At 35.5% G+C, this 18769-nt stretch overlaps 1 protein-coding gene across 4 annotated transcripts in view; it reads right to left on the reverse strand.

Annotated features, from left to right (window-relative positions):
• CUNH8orf34 (chromosome unknown C8orf34 homolog) overlaps positions 1-18769 on the reverse strand; it is a 156525-nt gene that overhangs the window by 119645 nt on the left and 18111 nt on the right. For 3 of the 4 annotated variants that reach the window (XM_027891709.1, XM_027891707.1, XM_027891710.1), the window contains exons 2-4: positions 11776-11923; positions 10675-10806; positions 2619-2747 (exon numbers count right to left, since the gene is read on the reverse strand). In XM_027891709.1, coding sequence (XP_027747510.1) covers positions 2619-2747; positions 10675-10806; positions 11776-11923 — 409 coding nt within the window. The remainder of the gene's footprint in view (positions 1-2618; positions 2748-10674; positions 10807-11775; positions 11924-18769) is intronic. The other variant, XM_027891711.1, reaches the window with a different exon arrangement.

Here is an 18769-nt window from a genome sequence, read left to right on the forward strand (position 1 = left end):
AAATTCTTTACAGAGAGGGTAATCAAGCATTGGAACAGCCTACCCAGAGAGGTGGTGGATTCACCATCCCTGGAGGTTTTTAAGCAGAGATTGGATGTGGCCCTTAGTGCCATGATATAGTAATTGGAGTTGGATCAGGGGTTGGACTTGATGATCTTGGAGGTCTTTTCCAACCCAATCTATTCTATGATTCTATGATTCTATGAACTATCAAAGAACAAAAGAAGTCACAAGAAAAGGTACTATAAATACATTAGAAAAGGAGGACAAATTAAAATGCAGGACTATTATATCAAAGAGAAGGAAAGCAAATAAGAGATGATACAAAGAATTCCCAGTGTTCAATACTTTCACTGCTCCAGTCTAACAAAAAATTGATTGTGGCCAGATGTTTAACACTAGTGATTTTAAGAGGAAAATCTGCAAGCCAGACTAGGGAAACCTGAAAGATATTCTGATCACTTAGATACATTCAGGTTGGCAGAATCTAATGAAATTCACTCTAGAGCACCTAACTAACTAACTGCAGAAGGCTCTAATCCATTACTAACAGTCTTTCAGGACTAGAGAGGATAGAAAAAGGCAAATACTGTATCTTTCTTGAAAAAAAGAAAAAAGGAAGACGTAGGGAAGCCAAAATCACACTAAAATGGCAAAAATCTCAGAGAAAATTGTTAAATAAACAATGTATCAACATCTAATGGAATAGAAAGATGATAAGAATGAGCCAACACTAATTTATCAAGAATGAAATACATCATCTCAGTCTAATTGCATTCTCAACCAGGAAGTTGCCTAGTGGATAAGAGGAGGAAGCAGATGTAAAATACTTCAGCTATATGACTTTGTTTACTGTCCTGAATTACACTCTAGTAAAAAAAAACAACATAGACATCTACACTGTAGGTGAAATCACTGCAAGGCAGATAAACATCTGGTGGGAAAAAATGCACTTACTGAGTAGCTTTCAAGAGCTGGCTGTCAGATTTGAAATGGGATCATGAAGAGGTCTGACAATATTTCCATTAATGATCTGGATGAAGAAATAGAGAGTATATTCATAAAAGTGAACTTCTTATCAGGCTGCAAGTGATTTTAAGCACTCTGAGGGCTGGGATTTAAATTCCGTATTATCCTGATAAACCCTCAGAAAACATCAAGTGCTACCAAGAAACAGTGAAAAATGTTTTGTTTGTGAACTAACATTGTGAAAACTGGACTGTAACAACGCTGACCAGGTATATTGACCTGGTCCAAGTGTAAGACTCAGAAGAGCTGAAGTGTTTTCCACTCCAGCCAGAAAACTCTGTGGCAAAAAGGGGTATAGAATGCTGTAAACTGTATTTTAGGGACAAGGAAGCTAGAGGTCAGTGGAACCTACACAGTATTCAGTAGGAAAGGCAAAGATTGAAGAGTTGATTTAACCATTAATTATTGAATTCTCATATCTGATTAGTTTGTATTTCCTGACAATGAATAAATAACCCTTTCTGAAACTGAAAATAATTGTTTCTGTATCTGTGTTAAGCTTGATTACAAGTCTCTAAAGAAAAAAGGTTTGCAAAGTACACTCACACCCATCACGGTAACATGGTCAGGCAATAGTGAGGCTACAAATCAAAGATCCTCACTGGAATTGGTTTAGTTCCTTGAAAGTAGATGGACTGATTTAATAGAAGTGTATTTGAAAAAAGCCCTGTAACAATATTACTACAATTACTATAAATATGAAAATCTCTCAGAATATAATTCTTGTGATCAACCTAAAACATCTGTGTGAGAGAGGGAATTTGGGCAAACTAGTTTGGGTATTTGGCACAATATGTTGGCTCTCAAAATTCTACTCAAAACAGATCTTCCTTTTTTCATTCAGCTCTGTCTCTGATCTCACCATCTGCAAATTCTCCAGTGAATGAAGAATTGCCATGGATAAAATTTAATGACATGAGAAAAAAATATTTCTCATTCAAATATCTCCCAAATCACACCATTCCTAGTTTTATGCACCATGGCAAGGAGTACTTTTCATACTTTAATGGTAATATTTGCTCCCCTAAATGTACTTCAGAATTCTCTTCTACAGGAAAGAGATGGGGAAAAAAAAAAACTGTGTAAGGGATAGTATGTGGGTTTTATTATGAAATAACTGGATTTCATGTTTCTGAGTATTTATTTGAGATGCTTTAAAATTTTTTAATTGCTTTTGAAAACTGGAAGGAACTGATTTGGGTCATGGATAAAAAATAGTTAATTGTTTTTCAATGACAGATCTGAACTCCATCACTGAGGTTAAAGTTTTACAAAGGTTAATATAATATAACTGCTACCACAGCAGTCTCCCTGCTGCATGTTCCCACCATTTTCATTAAACCAGCCTCTTCTGTTGATCTCTTCATGAGCTAATTCAACTTACTTAACCAGCAGAAAACTAATGTAAAAAAAAAAAAAAAAGTGAGTGAGTGCAGGGAAAGTGGTTTCAGTTTCCAGAAGAGCTACTGAATTATCTCTAACATTCTGTAAACCTTATCAACAGGAATGTAACTGCTGCTGTCAATGAACTTCCAAATCACAATTCAGGCTGCATGGTTACATCAAAAAACTAAAATCAATCAACTTACTGCGAGACAGATTCTCAAGGGCTTTTCCAAGTTTTTTGCTCTCTTGAAGAATATGATTTAGTTCATCAAAATCATGGTTCTCCGGTTTTGTCTTCCAATCCCATTTAAGATGCTCTATTGACCTTGGCACTAAATATACACAGATATTAAGATGAAGTTTAGATTTGGTAGTTCAGACTCCTACAGTAGAAAAAAAGCTGCACAATGAGTTTACAAACTCAAGTACCTTGAGTGGAAATTACTTAAATATCTTGTATTTTAACAGTTGGAAATCTTTTCTTTGGTCAATGTAAAGTAAAAATAAAAACATCTACAAACAAATGCATTCTTGGGATGATTCTTGGCATTGAATTAATTGGTAAACAGGAACAATTAAAAATAACAAAAAGATTAAAAGTAATGCAATAACAAAAATGTATTTAAACTAGTGCATGTGAATGTACTTCATTTACAATAAAATAGAACTGTGTGGCCGAGGGGTCAATCAAGAAGAATGTCAAAACAAAAATGAGTAACTGGTACTTTTGGCTTTGCTAAGCATTTTGTCAGTAAGAAAAAAAATGAAATATTTTAGATTCAGCTTTCAAAACAACACTTTCTTTTTTTTTTTTTCAAAAATCATGAAGTGTACATAACGCAGTTCATTAAAAACAGTAAAACAAAATATGTCCTTATCACTCATGCAGTACAGACTGTAATCTTTGTTTCACTACTTAAACAAACTCAATCTTTGGGAAGCACAGTCCTGAGCTTACAGTCAGCTGCTCATTATCTCTTACCATGGCCCTTGATTTAATTTTAAAGTAACAGTTTCTGAGCTAAATTTACCTACAACGAAGAGAAGGACTGTCTGAGATACATAGGATATACAATGAACAGAGTTGCACTGAACATTGTGTACATTTTGAACAATTTGTAGAAAAGAACAAACAACTATGCTCTTTCCGGAACTGCAGCTTAACATGTTCTTTTTGTCAGGGTTCAGAATTAAGCAATCTGCTCCCTTTGCCACCAAATGCAACTGTTGGGTTGTCTCCAAACACGCATTTCCATGCTGAAAACTGCACATGCTGGTGTGAAGATGATGATGTCTAGTCCACCTTCCCACAAGAAAGGACCAGTTGCATTTATCAATAGTTCCTAACTACTCACTTAAAAACAACTCCAAAGAAGAGCCTATAATGTCCAATACATCCTGCACAGCTTTGAAATTTTTGTTTACTATTTTGACAGCTGTCAACTAATTTATGCTTGCAAACTTCATTTTCACTACATGCTAAGAAGGAAACTTACCAAGAAGGACTCCTATAGATTGTGGGAAAAAAAAAAAAAAAAAAAAAAAAAAAGGTGATATGATAATTTGGAATTTCAGAGTGCTTTTATGATGGTATGGGGAAATTATGCTCAGACATCAAGTCTGGTAGTATTACAAAATGTGTTAAAAAATTGCTATTGAAATTCGTCTTATTGCTGACTTTCCTCTGTGTGAATACAGAATCTTCTCTACTTTGAATCAACTCCAGCAGGGAAAGTTGAAGGAAAATCAATAGTCACCTTCTCCTGGTAAAACAATAGGACAATGTCACGTTCAAGTCCTTCTTTGAGAACGAACATGATTCCACACAAACCAAGTCATTTTCAAACCAGACATCTCTCTATAGACACCCTGAAATCCAGCTTATATCCTGATCTTTAACATCCATTCAGGATCCTGGGTAACTATTAGTTAACATATTAAATTGCAATTAATTGAGACATTCTCAAAGACAGAAGACAAAGGAGACATTAAAAAAGACCTATAGAGATAAGAATACTAGGAAAGGGACACACAAACTCTCAATAAGGAGGAGGAAAGGAAAGGGCAAGTTGGGAGTGTCAGTTTGGTTTTGCTCTGCGTTCAAAAAAGACAAGTAATTTATTTCTTCTAAGGACAGTGGAAATAATGGGCTACAGTGCCTTCTAGTGAATAGATACAAGTATTAGAGTAAGACTAGCCTCTACTCCAGTGGGCAGCTTGAAATTTTTGTTGATACTTATAAATGCCAACTAGTGCTGCTGCTACTACTACTTTGTAATTCTCTGGTTTAGGAAGTGCTCTGTCAATTAATAGTGATGTAAATTTTTGTGTGACAAAATTTACTCCATTCACAGACTCTAGCATATATAAATTAAACAGCACAACTTCAGTATTTCTCATCCTTTTTCTCTTACTTACAAAATGTTCCACTTACTATTTTTTTCTAAACTTTTTCTAACTGTAAAGATAAATATTTAGTAAACTAGAAAAGGAATTCTTTAAATTCTCTTTTTTATATATATATTTTATATCTTTGTTCTGTATTGAGGTCATATGCTCCTTTAATGCCTGCTTTTTCAGTCATCTTACCATCTCCCTTCAGTATGCCAACACTATATTCTACATCATCACTCACAGCATGACTTTTCTTCCCATGTTTATACTGAACTCACCACAGCACAAAAATCTCACAGTATCACCAAAATACAAACAGGCAGCAATTTAATATAGTAAAACCAGGTACAAAGATGACCAAATCTAAGAGCATTGCAGGAAATTTCCACAAGCCAGAATTTGATATCATGTCAGTTTGAAACAAAACCCATTTTTCAAAGTACAAAAGGACAGAATTTTTGAGAAACCATATGATCTTAACGAAAAATTTGTCATGACACAGAAGCTGGATGAAACAATTTCTACTCTACAGCTGTGGAGTTCCAGGATCAGCAACTGCCAAGTACATGGACCAATTCACATCAGGAAAATGAGAGTATCAAGACTCTATCCTTGAAAAGTATGGACACTTGCTCAAGACACAGTGATCTGGTCCCTAGTTTCAGAAAAATGTTTTACAGTCACAGGACTGCATCTCACCATATGGATGGTAGGAAATCAGTCAAAATCATGGTGGAAATTTGCTCTGCATGGGTGGTTTACTATCTATCAGCTGTGTTTCAGTGAACCATTTTGCACTTCAGTGAAAATATACCAAAACAGAAATGTTGTCATGAAATATTTCTAAGTTTCAATAGAATTTATTTCAGTGATGAGTTTGGCTCATTCTATAACTGAACCAGAACCAAGGGGAAGGTTAAGTAGAATTAGAACTAACTGAAATTTTTATTACTTCTAGAGATAGTTCTTCTTACTTACCTATTCTTCCAACTAATGAATGAATACTAAAAATTATTTAATAATATCACGTGGCATTTGTTTGTCCTTTCAAGTTCATTTTCTGCTGGCTTACAGATGTTTCTGAAGTATAACCTTGTATCTTCTCAACTGTAAGATCAACAAGCACTGGACATTTTCAAACTGATGGCTTTGTGTGAAGCGTGCAGAACTATATAAAGCCCAAATGACCCTCTAGAATCTTTTCAAATACATGGTCCTCCTCAGTATGTACAAAGCCTACTGTAAATCATTTACGTGCATATGTCACCACACACTTAGTAAAATCCTTTCATTATATTCTGACCTTCATTTTTTTTTAATTATACTCACTCATTCCTCAAAATGGTCCTATCAGTAATTTTAAATGGAGATTTCCCCATTTCATTTAAGGAGACTGGAAAGACACACTTGCCAGTATTTCTTATTTTCTGCTGGTGTACCCTGCCAATGAGATTCATTTGCACGTGTGTTGTGAATTCTTTCACAAATCAGTACACCTTTATTTTATACTGGATGATAGTACAAGATCAGTACTGGTTTTATCTACACATATGTGTCTTTTCAAGACATGATTTGCAGACAGAATGAGACTAGTTGTTCATTAAATCCTACATTTCATTAATACATTATATGATCATCTTAAATCTCAAAGAACAAAAATAGGTATATTATTATTAAGCATAAAATTATTCATGTATTTAAATCTCGTAATAGCACCCAGATTAGAGTTCTTTGATAATATAGACTAACTGATTTTCACAGTATTTGAATATTAAAAGGCTAAGAGAATGACAGCCTACAGTTCTAGACTGATCAAGAGCAACCAGAAGTACAAAACACTGCAATTACAAATGGGATGTTGTGAGAATGCTGAACTAAAGCAGAGCAAATAATCTCTGATCTGATTTAATATGGAGTTGGTGAAGACACCAACCTACTTTGCCTAAAAGTGTCTAGTAAGAAGTCTGTTCTACAAACTATTTTGAAACTTCCAAATCAGTTCTTCTTTCAAATACAGAATGTGATTATCTAAACATTTCATTAAGTATATTTATATACACACATACAGAGTCATATCACCAAGCTTCTTCCTTGCCAGACAACAGCAGCAGCTTCTGCTTAATTCTGGTTTTGCACACACACCAAGTGGTCAGATCTCTTAGATACCAAGATTTCTTGTTTGTGTGTCTCAGGTAGATATCAAGGATTCTTGGTAGGTACATAACAGGCAGGAGGAGGGACTGGGGGAATCTTTTCAGCAAAAAAGTTGAATGAATAAGGAAGTGATATTTCTGCTGGAATAACATGAACACTGCAGTCAACATCACTGTTGAAGGAAAAAAAGATTTCCTAATTAAATCAATCAAATATCTTGATGTTTCCTAAGATTCCTATGAAATTACAGTTCTCAGTTCTGAATAAACTTTCAAGTTCAGGATCATTTGAGCAAGATAGTCGTAAGATAAAAACTTTGCCACGGAACATAATGCAGTTGATGGACTGCATTAAATTTTGTGTTTGTTTTGGCAGTTTTGGGAGGGGCTTTTTAGGTTCTTGGAAGTGGGGGTTTGTTCTTTTAAACACAAATATGAGAGTAAATCTTTAGGACTCAGCAGATCAAAAACATTCTGTTTCTCAGATGAGTCCTTACCACCTCTTTGGAGAGGCTTTGGAAAAAAATGTACAGTGACACACAAAAATGTTTTGAGTTACATGCAGAAGACACAAAGGAAATGGAATATGGTATGCACATTTGGACAGAGGAATAAATGGCTTCTAAACACGCTTGCTTTCTGCTGATCTGTGTAATTGAAGGGGCACACAATACCCACTGATTTTGTCATAAACCCAGTATTAATCTAGTTGGCAGAAAAAAAGCAGCAGATATAGCAAAAAGGCACATGGCTGAAACCAACCTTTGTGATGGCAACTAAAATACCATCCTCCAGTGGAGTAGTTGATGGTGACAATGAAATCTCCCCTCGGCTTTTCTTTCTTTCGTCTCAGAAGTGAAGAACCAACACTGCTGGCTATAGCCTTGCTACTGCAGCCTAGCATGCAGCTGATCTCCAGTGCTGCATGAGCACACAGCCACAGATTGGTTCACATTCAAGTTCTTGCCCACCAGCACACCACGTCTTTTTCTGCAAAGCTACTTTCTAGTCACTCATTTCCTGTTTTTTACTACTGCTCGGGGTTACTCCATCCAAGATGCAGGATTTTGAATTTGCCTGTGTTGAACTTCGTGAGGTTCCTCTCAGCCCGTTCCTCAGTCCTGTCACTCTGAATAGCAGCCCTGCTACACAGAGTATCAACCACTTCCCACAATTTGGACTCACTTGCAAACCTAAAGAACATTCTACCTCATCATCCAGGTCATTAACAAAATCTTTTAAATGATATTGGTCTCAGTAGCAGTCCATTAAACATGCCAGTAATGACAGATTTTCCAACTGGAATTTGCATTTCCTGTCACAGTTCCTTGAAGCTAACAGCTTGCATCAACCTTCCACACATCTTGTTGTCTGCTTATCCAGTCCATATCTTACCAATTGAGTTTTAAGGATACTAAGGGAAACTGACAAAAATTTTGCTAAAAGTCAAGGTATTAAACATCCACTGCTCTTTCTTTGGTTACAGGGCCAGTTTTTTCACCGAAGAGGGCAACCATTTTGATCTGTTCAGACAATTATGATCTCATAAATCCATGCTTGCTGTTCCAAATCACATTTTCCTCCTTCTTGTGGTTAGGAACACCTTCCAGATAAATTTGCTCAATAATCTTCCCAGAGAACAAGGTTAGGCTGATCAGCTTATAGTCCCCAAAATCTCCTTCTTGTCCTTCCTAGAAATCCATCTGATATTTGCATTTTTCTAGGCATCAGGAACTTCCCACGATCATTATGACCTTTCACTGATGACTGAAAGGCCTTGCAATGACATTAGTCTCCTCTCTCAGCATGCTCAGAATTGATCCCATACAGTGCCATGTATTTATGTATGTCCAATTGCATTAAGCTCACCCTAATTCTTCTTCTGTTACAGGCAAAGGTGCATTCCCCCAACACTGCTTCTTGACTTAGGTTGCTTGAGAGCAAACCTGGCCAACTGAAGAACATTATTAAGTGTCCATCACTCCAGAAGGACAGCTCCTTGAGCCCAGTCTTATTATGGATGTATAAAACATTTCCTTGTTTGACATGAGGCTTGGTAGTTTAGAATGTCCAGTTCCCTCTCTGTCCCTCTCCTGGAACAACCTAAGGACTCAACAAGCACGAAACTTACAGCAGGCACACAAATGAAGGGAGAGACATGATGTCACCCCCCTATCTGGGATAAAGACTGAGAACTTCAGATCTTTAGGATAGGGCATGCATCTGAAGACCAAGCACAAGGAAAAAGGAAAGAAACACAGTATGATGACAGGAACAACTCACAGTACCTTTGGCCACTGTTTCTAACAGTGGATCATGATAAACTGCTGTTATTCAGCAAATATGTTAGATTAGACCCAGATTATGAGTGACTATGAGCCTTTATTTGAGTATCTCTATTTACTCTTGAAAGTGAATTAAAATCCACGTGCTTCTTTTGAACTGACTTAGAAATTCATGTGCCCATTGAGAGGTATAGTGGAACTGATGACAAACTTTGAGTCTTTTTGAAGCAGGGAATATATTTCATGAAGAAAAATAAAGGCAAATACTCCATTTCCAGAAAAAATAATACGGAGAAAAGCTGTACTATGGGACTCAGCTACCTGTAACAGGTATTTTTACTTGTTACAGTTATTTATTCTCAATCAAAAAGATTTCATAACCATACAAGACTTTGAATTACCCAAAAGCACAATCATTATTCCATAAATTTATAATGATTTATTTGATCCATTCTTGTGCTGTATTTTGACTTAGTGAGGCCACTGGGTGATTTTCCTTAGACTCCACTGAAGTCTAGATTTCCCCATCCTGCTTTTAGAGGAAAGAAAGCAAACTTTCTACTGCTACATATTATATGTCTGTTCACATCCGGTCCGCCGAATCACACTCAGTTATTAAAAAGATTTGGCTATTACAAAAATTCAAAAAGCTACAACAGTAATCAGAAGAAAACATCTTGCAACTTTTTTTGGAGAACAAATCTTACAAGATTTGTACACACAATTCTGTGCGTACTATATTTGTGTACATATGCATATTGTAATATACTTTTTTAAAAAATTACCATTAAGAATCAAGCTTAAAAATTAAATTCTTCAATAGCCAGAACACAGGAAGCATTATATTTCCTTAAGGCTTGTTGCCTCTATATTTTCTACTTCTATTTTACAGGTGTTTAACAATATTCTCTTCAGCCACTCTATTTCTAATCTGCCTTTTCTTTCAGTGCACATTTAGATTCCTCTGGCAACTCTCAGAGAAGTACACCTGTTCTGATGACACAACCCCTATAGCTTGAACAGTATCTGTTCATAATTCATAGTTTTGCATTGCCTGACCCACCGAAAAAAATCTGTTATTAAGATCCACATCAACAAAACAGATTTTACACATGCAAAATGGGATTGCAAATGAAACCACAAAATTTTAACTAGTATCCAAATATAAAATTGTGCATGACCCCCAAAGATTAGTCATTTTTTTAATCCATCTATCTAGAATTTTATTCTATCTATAGATGACAACATAGGATATTATAAAATATTCAGAATTCAAGTGAGAGTAAGGTAAGAATCAAACTCTTCTAACATATACAGCCATTTCAACTGCTCATAGTTTGCTTTCCATTTTAATCCTAATCCAACAGAAAAACATACTATGGGTTTGAAAGTATACACAAATTACTAATGTAGTGAAGATTTCTTACATGACTTGGACTCCGGTGATGGTGGTGAAATGTTGGACACAGCAAGGTCACTCTTCGACTTCTTGGGCTTTTTTGCATTTACCTGCCAAGGCTTATCATAGCTTCTAAAATCTCTTCTTGTTCCTTTATTTTCTGTTAAAATAATCAAATCAGATAGTTACAGCATTTGTAGGGTCATTTTCCCAAGATTTAATAAGCACATAATCAAAAAAAGCCCAAGGCCTATCAGTTCTAACCAAAGACAGCTCTTCTTCTTTTTCTGATTTCTGTTAAATTTAATATATTTATTCAATTTCCTAAATATCAAAATTTAGAAATTAATTAATAGGTTTTTCATGAAAAAGAAATCTATTTTTTGTCACTAAAAGGTTCTTAACGCCCATTTATTTTCTTATGTTTTACCATCTATGCTTAAAATTGTGTATTTAACATAAATAAAAAGTTGATTTGTCAGTCAACTAACATTTTGACTATTAGGCAGCAACTATTTAAGCTCTACTATAGTCTGAAACAGATCACCAGACAATTTTTAAACACGAAACTATCATTGTAATAGCAGCTTTTACCAGAATATCAAAGCTAAGATTTCTACTTTACAATCAAAGCAGATGTTATTTCTGAATATTTTTTTAATGCTTCTGAAGATATGCAATCATAAATTACACTGGAATTCATAAAGTAGCATAGCACCTTCTCATTAAGGTTTGGAATGACAGCTTGTTAAAAATGTGTATTATTAAAGAAAATGCCCCGATAGAGGTTAATCTCTGGCACAAAAGAGGGAAAAGGAAAACAAAGATAAGAGAAAGTGAAAGCAAAGAGGACAGCAAAAAAAACAATGAACTTTTATATGCACTTTCTCACTGAGAACTGGGCTGTTTCCACTCTAACTATGACCCATACTCACATTATATGTACACAGGCTGAGGTGATAGCCAGTAATGTATGTTAAGCTCAGTAAGGACAAACTGGATTTATTCTGCATGCTCAGAACCACAGAGCAGTGCATGTTCAGTCAGTACATGTGCATCCAGGAAATCACAGACAAAAGTGTGGGAAAATTATACAGGAGATGAGCCCCTTCCAGCACACAGAACATACCTGATGTTTCACTCTCTGCCCAAAGGGCAGCAGAGCCAGACAATGTTCTCTGAAGCTGATTGCGGTTCCCCTGTTTGGACTGAAGATGGTCAATTAGAAATGGGATTGGTTGGTCAGGTGTCTCGGTTATCAGCTTGGTCATCAACTCCTTTAGAAAATTAAAACAAAACAAAAAATTAGTGAGATATTGGACCTAAAGTAATCTTCTATTTACCAAGAGTAAACAAGTGTTTATAAAGGAAAACTCCATTTTCAACTTTGAAGAAAACAGCTGGAAACATCCACCTCCTCAAACTACTGCTAGCTTTGCCCTGTGAAAGGCTGATGTCTGAAGTGTTATTAGCCTATACAGTCTCTTATCCACTAGAATTTTGGTAAAAAACATCTGCTACCTGCTCAAATTTACCTCACACAATCTGAGCACCGTTTTTTCACCCATGTAGAACAAGCACCACTTCAGAGCAGCAAGTAGCTCTTGCCTGACCCATACATCCAAGTTTCTTCTCCTTGGAAATTGGTTTATCAGGAAGGTTTGTGTATTTTTTATTTCACACAGACATGAAACAATTATCTGATTAGGATATGAATTCATATCTGGGAACTCCAGAGTTGGATCAAATAGGCAAATATCAAAATTTGTACAGACATGAGTAAATATTTTATTTCACTGTTGCAGACACAGATACAAAACCAATGTCAACAGGAAAGCATTTCCTATGCCATGCACTGATACTATCCAGCTGCTGTTTTACACCTTGGCCTTGTAGGGCTGCAGAAAGAGAAGCACTCTCCATATTGCTTCTGGAGTTCTTCCTGGCTTCCTACACATAAAACACATGAGGAGTCCAGAAAGAAGCTGTGGCCTTGTGCTCTGAGAGGAAATGAATTATTCACGTGGCAGGTGAGGTGACCCTGAAACCCACATAGTTCTACAGGAAATCTGTGAATGTCACTGAAAAACAAAAAAGCTGCAAAGAAGTAAAACATTACAGGATTGTACCACAGAATCAGAAAGAAAACAAAACCAAACAAAACCACAAACCAACAACAAAAAATCCCCTAGCTAAGTTATTCAGAGAATTTATTCTCTTCACCTATCCCCAAGCATAAATCTTACCATAACTTACACACACTTAAGTCTATCCTCACTTCATCTTTTCCACACACTTTCACTTAATAAATAATTTTTCAAATACCAGTAGTTACTTAGTATTACTATCAGCTAAATGTGTTGGGAAAAGATACTTCAGAGGAAGTATTCCAAATAGCAGTAAACGTGAATAACAGTAGTCAGGATTACTAAAGCACAGCAAGTTATCTTCGTCCACTTCAAGACTTTCCATTCTTTTTATGCAAGTCGTGGCATAAACAATTATGTATGAGTGAAAACAAACCAGAAATGAGCTTTCAATTTCAAAAAGAGAAATTTAATTTCAGAACACAAAAGAGAAAATATGCCCAATCTCATGTCTTGTGAAGACACAATCTTCTGTGGTGTGATTTTTGATATCTATCTACAGGGAACAAAAAAACCCCAGGTGTCTTTGGCTTTGAAATGGAACTCCACAGGGAGAACTTAAGCTACTTACTAATCTTAGAATTTTTAAAGCTATAGAGAGTAACTTCATCTAGACTGTCTCTCACCAAGGTAGGAGAAACCCTCTCATATACATCACAAGAAAAATCCAGAAATCGGAGTAATTCATATTTTGGTTGCTTGGCAACACTAACAGCAAACGTTTCTTTCTTTCCCTGCTAAAATGCAGAATTAGTGACAATGGAAAGATGCAATCTAGTCCTTGTAATGGACCACCATAGCTGCAGGAATTCCACTGAGGATCCTATTACCAATGGAAAAGTGCCAATCTGTAAAAGCTGACTTGTAATTTAAATAATTCCTCAGAATTATGGTTTGAAAATTATTTTTCTATCTTAGATTAATAAAAACAAGATTATGAGAACTGAAATGCATGCACTGATTCTATTAAATTTTAAAGATGTGCATGGGTGACAACTTACTAACAATACATTGCAAAACTAAGGTAGCACTAAGAAAGTTAGTACACAAAAATAAAAAATTTTAGAATGCCTATATGTCAATGTAAGACAAAACCTACTTAGTTATTGCCTTTGTAACTGACTTGGATGTAATAGGAAGGAATGGTCTTTAATTAACAGAAAGAGAACTAATGAATTAAAACTGCTTACAGGATTCTCTGTCTCATTCTGAGACCTAGTAATAAAAATACAGAACATAATCTTACAAAGCACAAAAAAGAAAGTTCTATTGGAGGTGATGTGAAATTGGATCCTATACAAAAGGACCACTTTTTTTATGTAGTGTAAGCATATTGATAAGATCTGAGTAATATAAAGATCTCAGCGCTATCCGAGAGAATAAATAGTCCTATTCTGTGACAGCAGTTAGAAAAGTTTAAAGAACTGTAGATATGGGCTACTTTTACATATCTGGAGTTACAAATGTGTTGTACCAATCCTTTATATCAAAAGTACAAAAAAAAAAAAAAAAAAAAAGGAAGTAACATTGCTGGAATCCTCACAAACTGAAAAGAGTATGCAGTTCAAAAAAACCACTACTACTTTTTTTGTGTAATAAGCCTCAAACTGATTTGCCTCAAGCACTTTCAGAGCTGTCATTAAAAGTAAATGCAATTTAAAATGCACCTAAAGGTGACTCAGATTACAAAGCCTGACATTAAAGGAAGACAAAGCTCTTTACTGCAAGTATTCCATTGCAAAAGGGGAGTAAAGAAGCTCTAAGGGATCTGCTTCTCAAGCTGCTCCAAGCAATGTTTGAAAGTGGTCTCCAACTTACCACTTTCTGTGGAGTTCCTGAACTCTGGAGAATGTGCAAAGAACAAATAACAAAAGCAGTGAGGGTAGCGTCAGAATAGCTCTGTAAATCCACATTCACATACAGGAGGTGTCATCTCTCTTCCATATCCTTCTCCCACACACACTGTCAGAGATCCCAGAAGTAGGATCACAACTCCATGACCCTCACTACTTTGCCCTTCAACCAGTTTCTGCCAGCCAGTTCATCAAGGGACCTAACTCCATCTGCTCATCCCCCAACATGTGCTCTTCTAGTTCATGCTTCCTTTAAGACTTCTGTAATCCCCTCAAGTTGGCAATTACACTGCAATATGTTATCTGACTCTGTTTGGTTGCTTGACTATGCCATGAGGTGGAGGGTAGGAGGGGCAAGAGAAACAAAACCAAATCACAGTAAAAAAAAAAAAAAAAAGAAACAAACAAACAAAACACACACACACAAAACAAAAAAAATACAAAAAACCCCACAAAAAAAACCAAACCAAACCAAAAAACATGGGCAGTAACTGTACTTAGTGAGCATTCAGCTAATTTTTTAAGTAAAAACATACTTCACTGAAGGTAAAAAGACATTATAGATTATAAATGCCCATTAAGGGTTATTCTTATTTTACCACCATTTGCTAGTAAAACTAATTTAAACTTCTGATTAAATTATCAAAAGTTTATTTGATGATCTCATCTCTTGCTTGGATGATAGCAGGAATAACATACTACATGGTGCTCTAAATATACTCTTACTTGTTTGAAATGTTTCAAAAAAAAAGATGACAAAAGTGAATGTATTAAAATAAGAAAAACTAAAGTGTACAAGGTATAAAAATAAAATTCTTTTTTGGTTAGCAGCAGTCTGATCTGACTCACAATGTGCTAAGTAGGCAAGGTTTCACAAGAAAAAGAAAAGGGAAAAGACCAACTATTCTCAGTGAAGACGCCTCTGCAATAAGAGCAGAATGAAAACGGTACAAGATCATTGGAACTGAGATTCCTTTCTTGATGAAAAAATCATCAGATAAGTATCAATTATGTATGAAAAAAGAAATGCAAGACACATGTCTCTTAAAAACATTAGTTATAGTTTTTGCATTTCTAGCTCAAATGTTGAAGTTTTCCACAATTCAAGTAAGAAAGCTATGTTCTTCTGTGCAGAGTGTGCCTTATAACAATAAATAACAAGTTGTGGCAGATTGGGTGTCCATGCTGCCAAATGAACTGTTCACTACTCATAATATCTCTCCTCCTATCTTCTTTCCACTGCTATGTCTTCCTTTCACTCCATGTCCTTTTGTCTTTTCTATCAGTAGGACTCCTCTCAGTCTCTTCCTTCCAAGTGTGTAACAAGTGAAGAATCCTGTTCAAACGTCAGTAATTATGAAATCCCTGTGCACCCACAAGACACACTGGGGCACAGAACAGGAGTGTAAGGGAACTTCCATGGTTACTACAGACTATGGTTAATACATTAGTTTCTGCTGCTTCCCCATTATACTGCTCCAAATTTGGTTTTGCCCTGACTGAGGGCAGAATGAGCAAGCATGGCAAGGTGATGTAAGCTCTGTCAGTTAAAACTCCTTCAGGAATTTAACCTTGCATACTGTGCAAACCATTTCTACTTTCTTCTGTAATGGTAACTTCTTATGTTCTTACATTTCCTAGTTTTATTAAACTATGTTACATAGACTGTATAAAAAAACAAAACAAAACAAAAACTTGTAAAAGTTGATCTGTGGATGTTTCCAAGAGAGATTCATGGACACACATTGATGAGGCTCCAAAGGATCTTGGAAAAAAAAAAAAAAAAAAAAAAACAAACCAGACCTAAAGTAGCAACTTAATACATTAATTCTTTAAAAAGAGAATAATCTTTTGTTATTGTGCTGTCCTGAGGTCCTCTATTAGTTATTCAGTGAAGGCTCAAATTTTCATTTCCTTGTGACTGTCCATGCATTTAATACAAATGAAACAGTCTTCACAGTCTATTAATCATGGGCCTAATTACAAGAAAGTCCTAATTAGCTATGTCTAAACATACCTATCAGGTTATTAAGTTAATTAAGAGACATTCTCTCTTGCCCTGTAATTGGTAACAGTAACTACACAACAATCACACGTTTTAGCTGTAGAGACTTCTACAGACTATGGCACAGCATGCACAGATTTTGGCTGTATTATGCTCTTTTTTCATGGTTTAAACTAGACATTTAAAGTAGGTAGAGTGAATTGCCCTCAGAAGATGTCTGTCTCTCTCTCCCGACCAAACAGACTAGGTGGCTGAGGTTTAGACGCATTTCCCAGTTAAGTCAATTAAATATAGGAGGTCTTCACAGTGATGTCAATGGTGATCCTGTCAATAAAGATGTCAAGAGAGGCTAGAGGGCTCCCAGTCGACTAGTCAATATATGTCCACTTAGGATAAGAAGAATTGCTCTCCTGGCTCCACTGAACTGCATATATATATATATATATATATATATATATATATATATACACACTACAATGGAGGTTTAATAAATTTTAGGGGATTCACGCTTTTTCCTTCAGAATTCCTTTCTGATTTCTGCAGTAACAGAGCAAGGAAAAAAAAAATTTTTAAAAGTATATTTCAACATTATTCTTACTGCTTAAGTTAGGAGTCTGAAATTCTCAAATGAGAGTAGGAAGGTAAATACTACTTCTGCCAGAAAAGATAATTTTCTACAGAAATAAATGAAAAATACCACCATCTTGTTTTTTGAAAATAGCCAGGTTTCAAATCTTCTCAAACAATTTAGAATTAAAAGTAGTAAAATCACATTCTAGATTATAAACAAAATGGACTTCAGCATATTTCAAGTGTTCATAAAATGGTCACCACATCTCCCTATAAAATAAAGTACTCAACCCTAAGAAAATTTCCTTGTAAACACAATTCACATGCCTATATCATAATAGTTGTTTCAAACTAATCATGGTAGAACAATGGTTGAGAGAAAATTTCGATGGCATTAGTAGTCCTATTCAGCTTTCTTGTGAAAATATTCACACTTTTACCCGGAATTGACTGAAACATTTTCAATCAACCCTTTCTTTTTTTCACATCCTCCGTGCTACTCACTGCTGCCGTTTCAGACAGCTGTGCAGCTAATTTAATATCACAAAACTGCAGTACGCAACATGGAACACGATCCACAGAGGAAATACTTTGGACATAGAAGAAAAGAGAGAGTACAAAGCTGATATGGTAGCCCTGATACTACGGTGTAAATTGGCCCAAGAGTGGCACTGGTAGGGAATCTACAGTAGGGACTAGTGGCACAGGTAACATTTTCAGACTCAGACTACTTGCTACCTTTTGAAGTCTCAATCTGCTTTTTTAACATCTCAAATCAGAGCAATAACTGATATACAAACTCTTGTATGTTACTAATATGTAAACTTCAGGTTCATACAATGACAGTGAATAGTCTTTCTTAAATTTTCATCTACTAAATAGCTGTACCAATTCAATAACAGAAGACCAATTTCTCAGGCTTTATTAGTAACCAATTTTCAGGGAGACTCAGGAGAGCAGAATGGAAACAGCATAGTCTTTACACTACAAATCCCTTGCAAATCATATAGTCAGTTCCCTGGCTTGGATGAACTAGCCCTATTTGATACAATTCCAACTCATATATGTGAGAGTTTATAAAATATGCATCATTGATCTTAGTTAGAAACCTAATTAGAAACCTTTTGCATGGATGAGGTTTGGTGTGCAATTCCAAAGTTTCACCGAGTAAGCTCATGACAGTTTATTCAACTCCACCACACACCTTATAGAATGTAATATCTACCTGAACCTCTTGTTGTATCTTTTCACTTACTTATCCTTTGAGGGTTTTTTCCCTCTTATCTTATTCTTAACATTTCAAATATGTTTGTCCCAAATATATTACACCTCTCCTGAGTTCACAAAATAGCTTCAAACACCTTTGATCTTTGGCTTTATTACTGAAATAATTCCTTTCTCCCATTTAAGTATCCCAGACACGAATGATGTCAGATGCTGCTACTAGCTACTATGTTACTCTAAAACATTAACTAATTCTCAGTAAAAGAAGAAAAGGTTAAAGGCATGCTCTCAGATATGCCAATCATGGTAACAGTTATCTATTTT

This window comes from Empidonax traillii, unplaced genomic scaffold, assembly GCF_003031625.1.
Source record: "Empidonax traillii isolate 1590-97213 ecotype Southwest subspecies unplaced genomic scaffold, ASM303162v1 scaffold327:size604231, whole genome shotgun sequence".
NCBI classification, from domain to species: Eukaryota; Metazoa; Chordata; class Aves; order Passeriformes; family Tyrannidae; genus Empidonax; species Empidonax traillii.